General features: G+C 39.2%; 1 protein-coding gene across 7 annotated transcripts in view; it reads right to left on the bottom strand.

The window, feature by feature from the left end:
• LOC113969500 (integrator complex subunit 6-like) overlaps nucleotides 1–13,177 on the bottom strand; it is a 40,382-nt gene that overhangs the window by 5,510 nt on the left and 21,695 nt on the right. For 5 of the 7 annotated variants that reach the window (XR_003534876.1, XR_003534877.1, XM_027687265.1 and 2 more), the window contains exons 7-13: nucleotides 11,828–11,991; nucleotides 10,654–10,806; nucleotides 8,955–9,087; nucleotides 3,475–3,569; nucleotides 2,627–2,737; nucleotides 752–967; nucleotides 154–277 (exon numbers count right to left, since the gene is read on the bottom strand). Coding sequence is in view for 5 of the 7 variants with exons in the window: in XM_027687265.1 (XP_027543066.1) it covers nucleotides 154–277; nucleotides 752–967; nucleotides 2,627–2,737; nucleotides 3,475–3,569; nucleotides 8,955–9,087; nucleotides 10,654–10,806; nucleotides 11,828–11,991 (996 nt within the window). In the remaining 2 variants the exon portion in view is untranslated. Of the gene's footprint in view, nucleotides 1–153; nucleotides 278–751; nucleotides 968–2,626; nucleotides 2,738–3,474; nucleotides 3,570–8,677; nucleotides 8,759–8,954; nucleotides 9,088–10,653; nucleotides 10,807–11,827; nucleotides 11,992–13,177 lie in introns of those variants that run through there. The other 2 variants (XM_027687263.1, XM_027687264.1) reach the window with 2 other exon arrangements.

Below are 13,177 nucleotides of genomic sequence, written 5' to 3'. Positions count from 1 at the left end.
AGCCAGGCGAAGGAGACTGTCTGACTCAGCAAGAGATGCAATGGCCACCTCTGCTCCCACACCAAAGACAAAAAACATTATTCAAGGAAATAGGAAAAAAAAAAAAAAGCTGTACTCTCTCCAACCTATTAATGAAGAACTGTAACTCCTTACCTTCATCCTGCCCCAAGATAAGCCTGTGTGTTTTCAGGAGATTGGTTCTCATTCTGGTTAGCTGGTCTAGAAGACTGCGACGAGGAATATCATACGCATTTCTGAAGGCCTGTGGCTTCAAATCCTAGTTTTATAACAAAACAAGTAACTTTCAGTTAATCCATTAGTTCTCATGCATGGAGAAATTCCATTATGAACTGTTATAATGTTAACTATTAAAAAATATCCTTAAGTAACTTCAGAGCTTCATAACTGGATACAGCAAGCTCAGTGGCTGTCTTTTCAACAAGACCTTATTCAGCATTAGTTTGAAATTTCAGCTCCATTAAGACTAAGCACGTTAATTCCTGGATGAACAACACTAGCTGTCTTTTGCAAATATTGGCACTTAGAACACAGTAATCTTTGTTTACTATCATGGGATTTTCAAAGTGTCGCAAAATCAAGTGCAAAAATTCCATTTACTCCCTATTTATGTCTACGCTGCATTTTTCACAGTTCAATAAAGTACTTCCTTCTACACCAAGTCCATAGAAGTTACCCATTTAAAACAGATAAGATTAACTGCTTAGTCATGCAAGATTACTGTGCTGTTTACCTTGTTTAGAAGTCCTATGTGGAAGCCAGCAAATTCTTTAACATTCATTTCCGCCAGTCTCAGTGGAGATTCCCCAGTGATCCCTTGCAGCAGTTGCTTAAAGTCCCTACTGTGTACCAAGGAGAGGCCACTGGAGTGATTTTTCACTTTTATTCCAATTTCTTGTGGAACTTTCTTACCCACTGAACCTATTATCCGTTCCGATTCTACTTTTGTCTAAAATGGAATCACACCATGAGTTAAAGAATCAGCAGGCATTGCACATTTCCAGTACAAAACACACAGTACATTAGCAGAATAAAACTACAAATTTAGTTCCCAACTACCTACCCAGGGATATACTGGATTACATAGATTAGATCTCAAGCATAAAGAAATCCTAACGTGCTAGCATTTAGAAAATATTTAGCCAGTGTATCTAAATTTATATGCCAGTAGGAGGTCTGTGAAAACCCCTGCTTTTGCTGCAAGACTGTGACTCTTTTGTGTCTCTGAAGAATCATCTTTAAAGGGAAAGAAAAAACATAATGGAATGTAGGATGCCTTAAGTTACAGTAAAGTTGCATCTAAAACAACAGTATTGTTCAGGTACAGTAACAAAATTTCAGTTTATTTTTTAAACAACCTGTGTACTAAGGGTTGCCCTGTATGTTTGCAACAACACAAGGGAGAAAAGTTGTAAAAGAATTTTGCTTTATGAGTAAGCTTCTAAAAACATATCACTTCTCCAATGGGCACAGATTTCTTATTATAGCTACAGAGAATTTTACTGTATTAAGCTCTAACTGTATTCAAAGTAAGAGTATTTTTTTCACCCACTTGCAATACCTCCAGAAAAAAACCCCAACCAACCAAAACCCCCAAACCCACGGTGATCGCAACCCACTTCCCCCAGATCTCCTCCTCTGCACCGTTTGCTTCATTATCTGTGGGAAACTCTGAATTTAAGGACAGCAGGAGCACAGCAGAAGTCTGGAATTGCCTGTCCCTACACAGGAGCTTATAAAGCATTCAACACATTCAAACTGTTCCATGTGCTGAGAATGCCTGTGAAAGCCACAGCAGCCATCTCGAGTCATTCCAACTCCACAGTACAGATAAATAATATGAATTTGCACATCATTAAGTTACCAAAATACCACAGGAAGTTTTATTAAGTCTAGTAGATGCTCAGTCATTCAGAGGCTTTGGGATACATTTTGTGCATTCTTTAAGGCGGAGGATTTTTTTCTTTGTAATTTTAAAGGCTGCACTTGTTCCCCACTGACTTCTAGACATTAAAATACTGTTTTAAGAGCCCCTCATGTTAAGGAAGAAGGGCTTCCAGGCAGTTACACCTGGAATGGCAGTCTTGACAAAGATAAAGACTATTTCCCACCAGGCCACACTTTAAACATAGAATGGATTTGATCTGATGGAAACAGGAAGGTCAGATAGAAAGCCTGAACTATGATTTTATTCTCCATGGACAAGAACACACAATTTTTTTGGAAAATGCATACTGCCAAGGAACACATGGAAATAAACACGAGGCTGAGAGCAAGCCTCTGACTTCAGCTGTGAAGAACAACGGCAAGAGCAGCCACAAATCCAATTAGTGATTTTCTGTGAAGTTTAAAGTCTAGCAGATACTTGAAATATAGCTGAGGAGGCCCTCATTGCACTCCCCTCCACTGCTTACAGAAGGCACAATCACTGGCTACAGAACCACACTGGATTCATCCATATTTTCAGTGGAAATGCTCACCAGTCTTCAATTATAATATATGCTGCACACCCATATGAACTCCCACAGGGATTAGCTGCTTTATAATCAGATTACCACAAACTAAATCATCAACGCACTTCTAATTGCAAAGGTTTTATCAATACTACCTGTTGGCTGAGTTTTTTAAGGTAAGAGATAACACTGTAACTAAGTCCACAATCTAAATTATCTGATATCAGATTTGGAGCTCCCATCATCCTTAGGGCTTTCTTTAATGGCTATAAGGAAAACAAAATACACAATAGTAAGAGAATAAGTATTTAAAAAAGAAATTTATAAGCTCAATTATAGGAAGCTAAGGCACACAGATTAGTGCTCTAGCTTTTCCACTTTTGGCCACTAAAATTCAAGTCTATTCAGATAACATGTGACATGAGTTTGGTGTCTAACTAGCTCACAATGGACGTTATGCCACATCACCAAGACACCACACACCGTGGTGCCGCTGGCAATTTCCACTCAAAGGCTCAGGTCCAGAATAGCCGGGATGATGCAAGTCCATATTGAGGTGCATTGTCCAAGCTACACGTAAAAGGTGACACAGTGCCTCCCCCCACCCCTTATTTGGCCCAGCTTCCCAAGTTCCAGCACTTCACCCACATTAATAAACAAACTAATCTGCATTTTCCTCATCAAGTCACAAAAATAATGCCAAATTTGGGTTCTCTCAACAATCTAAAGTACTTTTGTTCAGAGTTCATTTAATGTTTAATGAACAGGAAACACATTTAATATCTTAACATAATTACTATTACTCAATATTTCTACAAATTTATTTATTTATTTCTTAAAAATGTTTGACCTAATCTACATACCTCTGCAAAGCAAAATTTTTACTACCTAAAAATGTCATCATAATGACGTAAAAAAATTTACTAGGAAGAGGTATGATGCACAGGACTCTGGTGACACCAGCCATTATACCCGGGAGGATGAAATGAGAAGAGGAACATACCAGTAAGTAGTAAGGAGGCATTGTTTTTAAGTAGTTGTCAAAAGCCTGTCGCCACTTCAGATTTGGCTTAAGTTTGTGAACCTTAAACAAGTCATCTGCAACAAGGAAAACAACAAAAGAAGGTGTTATTTATACAGTCCCAGACCATAAGCTTTCTCCAAAACTGCACCGTGCCACATCTCCCCCCCTTTTTTCTCCCTCCACCCACCTCCCAATGGGGCTTTCCCACAAAAACTGCTCTTAACCATAGGTGTGAAGGATTGGGAATCCCCATCCTAGCTGCAGTAGGCAGTCCAAAGCAATTCCCCATTATAAGCAAAACTTACAAGGTACATCAGACTTAAACACTGCACACAACCACCAGCATGGAAGGTGCAAGAGATCCACCTGTTAAGATTTTCACCTTCCCTGCCTCTCTCTTGCATCAAAGGAGTCCCTGTATCTGATTAAACCCAACAACATTAATTTGGTTCAATTTCCATTGTCAGACCAGCTTTCTTCTGTTCAACCTGTATGATGAACTTTGGTCTCCAGTAAAGATATTGTTTGGCATCAAAGGGAAAGGGGAAAAAAATCAAATCAGGGAATCCCTCTGGCCAGCTTTGCTGGACTCTGCTGCCAACAGCAGCAGCTGTGCCCTGGCAGAGAAGGGGTCTCCTCCAGCCACACCACCTGCCTCATGCCAGGGCAGCAAAGTCTCCCCCAGTATAGACAAGAAGCAATTACCTACAGGAACTGCTGCCCTTTACAAGAGGGACAACCAGACACTTATTTCCTCTGGATACTTTTTTAGGAACACTGTGCTCACACCAGAGGTGAGCATATTGCCATTGAGGAATCACTGACCACCTATTTGCTGGGCACACTATGTACTGCAACAGTGATCTCTAAAAATCAAACCCAAACACAGTATCTTGCAATTTATCATTTGAAATTATTAATTATCAATTGAAATAAAGGGCTTTTTTAGTAGGGTAGTATGCTGGCAAAGTGAGGCTAATGGAAGGATATGCAGGACTGGAGAAAAGGATGTCCAAAAATTAACTGGGGAGAGCTGCAGGAGACAGAGGTGCACAGAAGAGTGTGCAAAAGATAGATGCAGCAAGGGAATTGTTTTCTCCAGAGTGAGCTTTCAGGAAGATACATTTGTAGAAGAAAATTTGACTGGCATAGTATTCTGCACAAATCGAACAGATAGTACAGTACTATTTCCCAAGTTCTCACAGTCAAACCACACTGCATTACAGGTATTTTCCAATCTAAATGAATTCTGGGTCACATACAAAAACCACACTACAGATCCCACTTGTACTTCCCTGACCTGAAGGAAGTGGAGTGGAGTTTGAGAGGACAACTCAGAATTCCATTTAAGATCTCAACATACCACAAGCTTAGCACTATTACCCAAAAGAACCTGTGATAGTATCATGACATATGGCAAATATAAAATAACATCCATTCTTATCTTACAGGCCTATTACCTTTTTGCAGCAAAATGCAAATTAAACTACATCCCCTCCAAAAATTCAAAATGAAAGAAAAATTAAAATGTAAAATGATCAGTATTACAGTAGGTTCTAACATTTTATAGTCTATGAGTTGATTGTGAGTACAGCTTGAACCTTAACCCCTTTATCAGCACTTTATTACTGTCTCACTTCCTGCTCTGTGAGGTTGTACCAGTAACTGCACAGGCACCACCCTCGTGCTCAGCTGTACTCCCAGACATCAAACATCAAACCTCCCTGATCTCTGCTACCCAAGAAGGAAGTTCTCCAATCTATGTAGAGCTTCAGTAAAGATTTGTCTATTTAAAATTAGTCTCCCCACAGCAGGAACTCCTACCCTGGGAAGGGTGACAGTCATGGTGGTAAACACAGCCACAAGTTTCATTTATATAAATAAGCAAACTAACAGTAGCCAAGTTAACTATGTCTTTTGCAGAAAAAAAGTATAAAGTATTGAAAAAATCTTTACATAACTTCATTTTATTCCCACCTAATAATTTTCAGATACTAATTTCTGTATAGTCCACTTAATGCAGAATTTTTTACTTCTGAATTCAGAGGGAGCTAAAAGCAATGGATAATCAGGAACAAGGTATTAAAAACCACTAGGGAAGGGCCGCAAGCTGCAACAACTCAAGAGATCAGGTAAAATCACAGACCAGTAAACTGAAAACTATGTTGCAAAGTCTTTATCCACTTGAGATGAATGTACAAACCAACAGAATTGTGACAAACAGGACAGCAATACAGACCTTTAACACCCAGCGCTACAGAAGGGGACTGGATGCACCTTTAAGATCAGTGAACAGTTAAAAACATAGCATGAGAGGGAGAAGAGTCAGCAGGTAATTTCAGTAGTTCAGCTGGAGCCTAAATTACAAGAACAATTCATGCACCACATAACTCAAAGTAAAACTTGACACTTTTTTTTTTTTAAATCACCACTCATATTGAATTCCACCTGAACAAATACACCACCATACCCTGTTGACTCCTGTAATTCTCCTAATTATGCACTAATAGATACACTCCACTGCTCTAAGCAGTAGAGAGTCAGGATTTTACATTCAGAGAGAGCAAGATCCTTCTCTGCAAACCACCTAGCCAAAAATAAGGCACTGCAATGGAAAACACCATTCAACATCAAGAAAGGTATTTATTGTGGCACTCTTTCTCCACTGATACAAAATGTTCAGCTCTCTCTCCCAGCACCACAGTGTGCTGTGTTCATGCTGGTGAGAAACACAGCCCTTTGCTTCTAAAATATAAAATCATTACTCACAGGTTCTCTCACAGAGCCTGTAAAAACATCAAAGGAAACTGTCCATGTTGCAGCCCTTCACAGGCAGACATTTTTTAAAAGCTCATCCTCCTGCATATTTAGACCCACAGAGAAAGGGTATTAACCATCTTCTGATGCTATTTCATAATGGCTGTTCACGGCTGCTTCTGCTGGCACTCCCAAAGAACAGTCACTTCCATGCCCAGCAGTGCCTGCCCTCCCACCAATGCAGCTAAAAGCAGCCAAGGAAACATCTTAGGCAAGGCAGAAGCATTTAGAAATACACCTCATCTTTGCTTAGCTCTCCCTCAAACCCCTCCTTCAACTTTCTACTTTATGAACTTGGCTGTAAAATAAGGCAGAACAAAACCTGAAGTACAACAGCTTTGCTCATATCAATTACAGGCAACAATTCTCCAAGAAGAATTTCTGTAATCTGTGGGCCAAGCACTCAGCATCAAAGCACATCAGCATCTCTCTGTGAAAAGTTCTGCCTTCAGCAGCTGCCTTACACTGCACAAAAAACTGCACCCCACCTCCTCAGGCCTGGAAGCAACCTACCACCAAGCTACTCCTGACTCCTCTTGCAGAAACCAAGACATAAAATCACCTTGCTTCAGTTTGCTGAAGTATCATCTGCAAGCTTCCTCATTCCCTCCTACCTTACCTGTCTTTTAGGGCCTTCTCTTACGTTATTTTTCCTAAAACAGAACTATAACTTTCCCTGCTCAAGAATGCAGGAGGAAAAATGCAAGGAAAAAAACTCTTAAGCATCTTACCATCTATCTCTGTTTATAAGATTGAACACACATAAGTCACTTGACAGTACAGATATACAGTTGTAAAGTGGTTCTGCCTTTGATAGAGTCAGAAAAGGAACAGAGAGAGATTATCCACAGCACTACCCCAAACTAAGTCCCAGTTCTCCAACACAACATTCTACCAGCAGGGCAGGAGCCACTAGGAACACACTGATGTGTCAGTATGGGTGGTAGTGGCTAAATGGAACAGACTTCTGGTCTTGGGAGTTCTCACATCCTTTTTAATCTGGGTGAGAGCAATGAAAAATTGGTTTTACACACTCAAATCAGTCCTCTGCTGAACCATCAGTATCCAGTATTGGTATGTATTGAGACATACCTGAAACAACAGAAACAATCCCTACTTTATCTAAAGAGACAAACCCAAGTCAGTATTATTAAAAACATCTACATTTACCAGTTATGCTCTTATCATCTCAGTCATTTTCTGTCCTGCTAAGCAGAACAGGCCCAGATCTGCTTTCGAGTTGTAAGTATATTCCACAGACCTTAATTCCACCATGCCTTAGAGACCAAGGATAAACAAAGTCCTAGAAGGAGATCTGAAGGTAACATTGTGTATGTGTTTGTGTTAACAACATGGAATGCACAGGATTTGTGCTCTGAAGAAAACATCTGCTTTACAACTCCAGCAATGCAGAAGTTCTGCATTTTCCTTTTAAACAGCCTTCAGAAATTTAAGATGTTGGATTACCAGGTGAGTAAACTGCAGAATAGCTCTACACACACTGAAAAGTGTTTTTCTCCAAAGAGTGGGAAGAGCTTTACACCCCTGCAAAAAAGGCAGGGGGAAGACAAGAGCTGGCAGGGAAGACACAGCAGAACTGCAAATGTCAACATCAAAATGAGCAGAGAAATTAATTTAGGATCAGCGATGGCTTTTCAGCTAGAGGATCTGCTGCAGTATTTCAGGAGTCACAAACTTGCAGAAACTCCAATTTAGTCTAGAAGTATCCTTGCACGCTGCGACAATTATCAGGCTACACAGATAACTATAAAAGACACATTATCAGCAAGCACAAATTTCTTCTTTTTTGGTTATGACCAGGATTATGAAAAAACATTCCTGAATTGCGTTCTGGGGTGTTTTTTTCCTAGAAATGAATGGAAAAATCTTGAGTAAGACAGTAAGACTCAATGTTAATTCTCTTGATCACTGTTATTCTGCATCACTAAATACATGCACAAAAATTAGAACAAAAAAGCCTTAGAGCATCTGCAACTAAAAGGGCTGGTGGCACCTGGAAACTCCTCTCTGCCACTACTTTTATGCCACATCCCTAACAGCCACAATTACTGTGGCAGTTACTCACACAGCACATTTTCATACCGTCTTTCCTCAGAAAGTGATTTCATTGTGGGAGTGAAAAAAAAAAACACCTGGTCCTTAGGGCAGGGAAGAAATGCAGACTGTTTCACTGCTCAATTCCTTCTTAGTGCTCTGAACTGCATTAGGGAATTCCCTCTTCCCAACACCCGTGGCAAACACTGCATCTGATCTTCCAGTAAAAAATAAGCTGCTACAAGAGCAACTGTAAAACCTGGATACACCACACCCTAAATGAGGGAAAAGAATGGAGGTTGAAGCTTACTCCAGGTTAAGGAAGAGGCTACGTGTCTAGGAGGTGAACAGCATCAAACATGCACTGGAAGCAGGTAGCTCTCCTCCTCTGCTGGAGAGAAAAAAAGGGAGAGGGGGTATGAAAATCCTCTCCTCCCAAAGTACGTTAAAAGAGTTTGCAACATTCTCTACTCTCTGATCTCCATTATTTTATAACGTCTCAAACTAAGGCAGAACACCAACCATTACTGTTTTGCTTTTACTCTGAAGCAGCTGCATTGGCAGTCCAAGGCAAATTTGTTACCTACCCAACAATGGAAGTAACACAGGGTAGTTGTAAGGCATCACAAAGAGGTTTACACAGGTTAAAGTAGTGCTTGCTTTTAAATACCCAAACGGGTGGCCAAGTTCGCTGTATTTTCCACTGCTACTCACAAATACCTGACAAGGAATAAGAGAGATCACAGTATTAGAAGAACATGAAGAATATTAAACATGGGGCATTTAAAAATTCAAATCAATCCAAATCCAAGTGTATTAAGACAGTAAATTACCAAGAACAGCCAAGTCTGAGGTTGCACACATCAGGGTGAGGGTGCACTTACATCCCCCAGTCACAAAACTGAGGCATGCAAGGTTTAGTGTGGAAATGCTCTTCATAGAGTCATCTTTACTGCTTTAGTGAAACTACTGTGAAATGATACCCTGAAGAGTTTTTGATATTATTTATAATAGGTTAGGGGACATTTGTTGAAGGTATGTTAAAAGAACATTTGGAATTAAGTCTTCTGACTCACAAAATAGCATAACTAAAATTAACAACACTGATAAAAGAAATTTAAGCATAGAAATTAAGCAAAACAAGCAAACATTCGAGAAATGTCTTGATTATGCCCAGTGCCAACAATCTCAAGATTGACTTTATTTTTTTAAGTGCACATATACGAGGGTATTAACCCTGAAAAGCAATACATATAAACAACTCTTTCAACGGGATAAAGATGGTACATATTCTTAACTGAGACAGGCAAAATAACCCACATCTAATGCAAAAATAGTTTTCCTAGAATAAAATAAACCTTGCAGTAAATAGCAAGTATTTTTCCTGTTTTTTCAGGGCGTAAGGAACTGGGTTTGTTATACGGTTTCTATGACAATGAGCCTATTTCTCTAATCTGTAGGGGTCTGATGTGTAGCTTAGAGAAGAAAAGCAGTTTTGGAAAACCAGGAGAGTAATTTTAGAAACTCAGGCAAATAAGGTATCTAGGAATGTTTAAAGGACATTTTTAAAATTAGTTTATTAAAAGTAACTTGAATTTTTCTTCTGAACATGCATGTTATATTTTCAGTTAAACTGTAGTATTTATCAGGGAAACAAAAACAGAGACATCTCCAAACCCATCTTTCCAGCTAAAATATCACACTAAAACTTCTGATGTACACACTAAGCTATTATTTACAAAAACACCACTGAGAAGGGAGTTACAAGCCTTATTTTATAAAGGATGCAGAAACTTACAAAAAACTACAAAAGGAGCACGTAACAAAGGATTTTAGCAACAGAACTTTGATCTCTCCAAGGCCAAACCAGTCAACAGGATCAACAGCTTCCATTCAATTCCCATTACCAGCTTCAACCATCTAGTGAAAATTATTTGCAGCTGTTGATGAGGCAACATGATGGAAACCAGTGCTTGGTTTTCCCTGTAAGCAAATGAAAGCCTACAGAGAATTTCAATTTAGCCAAAAATGGAACCTGAGGGACACATTTCTTAGCAAAATGAGATGGACCTAGAAAGTGAATTAAATGAGATTACAAAGCCTGTGGAGAGAACACTCATTCTGACTCCTGATAATTCTCTTAGAAAGGAGGTAAGTGAAACCTTGACATGTTTCTTCTCATCAGCTGCAGAGTCTGCAACCAGACCCCAATTCTCCAGGCTTACAACGACCCAAGTACCTCAGATCACCCATCACATTTCTAGAATCAAATAAAGGGCAAGTTACCTGCCAGCAGGTATGGGGAGACTTTCGTTCCAAGATGTACTGTGTGAGGGGAGAAGGCTCAAGCTCGTACTTGTCAAAAGGAAGTTTGTCTATTACCATGGGCTCACAATCCACACAGGAGAACCTCACCACGGGGTGAGCTGTGCGTGGAGGCTGAAAAGAAGGGAGAGAAGTGTATCAACTATCACTTTGCCATCCTACATGGGTAAAACTCTCAACTTTCCACAATTTTCTTTAAAAGAGAATTGAATACAAGCTCACAAAATAGAATAACTAAATATATCTCTAATTGGAAAAAAAAAAGCTCACACACTGATACAAACATTCTTCCCACTAAAAGAAAAACATGGTTAATATTCCATTATTTATCTCAATATTTAAAAGCCTTCATGTCAATCAAGCTATAATAACACAGACAGGTTTAAAGAAAACTGCAACTCTGCTTCCGAGTTTGATGTTCATAGAATTACAGATGTGAAACTGCACTCAATTCACAAGGGATATCTCAAGATATTCTCTATAAATCTGATTTTTTTTTTCCTCTTGATTCAGGAGGCAAGAGGAGAGGGAACGGACAGAGAGTACTCTGATCACTTCCAAAGTGCAGGAACAGAACATGCCTAACAAAAGAGAGATGCTTAGAAAGACTAGCAAGGCATGCCAATTGTATGATCCTTCCATTAAGAAAAGGAGAAATGAATACTGTTTTCTCCTCATTTTCTGAAGGGAGTAGCTCTCTGTTTCAGTTTTAATTCTTCCTGCTAGTGAAAGAAGAGTCCACACATGAAGTAATACTAAGCAGAGAAAACATGGTTGATCTTATTTCAAAAGCAAATACTCCTTTTTCCACATAAGTGAATGTTATAAACCTTTGATTAAAATTTAATAGGCTCACTATGATTTGTGGTACATGAATTAACTTACAGATAAATTTTATAACCTTTAAAAACCATTCACCAAATTAACTAATCACATACATTCCAGATGCAAGAAGCATCACAGGTTACAGTATCCTCATTAGATTACACCATTTTGTGCTAAAACCAGTTTTAACCTTTTAAAGCAAAGTCACATCATATGAGTAAACAGAGAAAGTAAAAACTACTGCAGTATCCATTTTCAGCCTGTTCAATTACTAGTGCAGAATCCTTTTTTCAGTTCTTGTTTTACTTACCAGTGTTGGTGAATTCTGATCAGGCCAAAAAGATTCTGGGATTGGCCAATGCCCCACAGGAACCCCCGTTTTAGGGTTAGGCCGTACATAAATGAGTTTATGACAACTATGCCACGGCTGAGAAGCAAATGAATTGATGGGTCTGGATGAATCAACAAGTCCATCTAAAATTTAGAGAAAGCAAAATAACAAACAAAAGGAAAATGAAAAGCTACATGCATGCATTTGTCTCCTAGCACAATTTCCGTATTAGCAGCCAATAAGGCATTTCATTACTCTTTCAAAGACATACAGATCTTTACATCAGAGGCTAAAATAACCTACACATCCAGGGGTATGACAGAATCATCTGAGAAACAATGGTAACATTTGCCCAGATTTACCCTTCTGCTCCCAAGGCCCAGCCATTAGACAATGAGTGCAGCAAGACACACTCACACATTATGGAAAATGCATTTGCTTAAGCCCAGTGTCTGACACAGATCTGACAGGCAGCAGCAAGTTACTGCTTTTAGTTCTGCTGCAACCAAAAAGGCTGAGAATTTGCATTTAGTCTTTCTACACAGGCTGCAAAGCTCACTGACTGATGCTGCCATTAGTGGAAGCTGAAAGAGGAGGAAAGTTTCATGGAGAAGCTGGATGCCATCTTGCAGGAGCAGCTTTTGTCATATTTTTAATTAATAACAATTCACAGATCACTTAAACTCCAAAGCCTACTGGAAAGACCAGTGTTCCCTGCCAGTCCACTGAAGTGCACTTCATGCTGAGGACAAGGAATTTTCCAGCAGTACAGAATGTGATTATTAGTTTTCAAAGACTGCTCATCAAAGCAAACAGCACAGCAGAGATCACCCACTTAAACAATTTTCTTCATTTTAAAAAGATTTTACAGTACTAGTAGTTTTCCTTGCTTTAGAGAGCTGGCAAATAATACTATGGAAACCATATTTCAGGGACAGGGACACATCAGTTTGGTTTCTCTGCATTACAAACGCAATGATTTTTATAGCTTTGGTAAATTCTATCGTATTTCTCTGTAGTTTAGGACTTTCCCAATTCTCATAGAGATGAAAAGTCTTGATGTTTTTATACATTCCTATCCCAGAGTGCATCACCACTCAAAAGGGACAAAAATAAAGCAAACAAAGAAATCCCACATTTCATCAGTTTTTCTGCCACATGAAGAGAGCATTTGGGCCAACAGAGACACAGGAATTTGCCATCATGTTGTCCTGCACAGCGTTACAGGAAAGCCTCCCAGTAAAATGACATTTAAATAAGCAAAAGAAGAAAACAAATACAGAGAAAGGTGATTCCAAAATGAAAGCAGGAATAAAGCTGGCTGCGCTA

The sequence above is a fragment of the Neopelma chrysocephalum genome, unplaced genomic scaffold, assembly GCF_003984885.1.
Source record: "Neopelma chrysocephalum unplaced genomic scaffold, ASM398488v2 Primary Assembly neopelma1_73b, whole genome shotgun sequence".
Classification (NCBI taxonomy): domain Eukaryota; kingdom Metazoa; phylum Chordata; class Aves; order Passeriformes; family Pipridae; genus Neopelma; species Neopelma chrysocephalum.
This window is presented reverse-complemented; position numbering and strand designations above follow the sequence as displayed.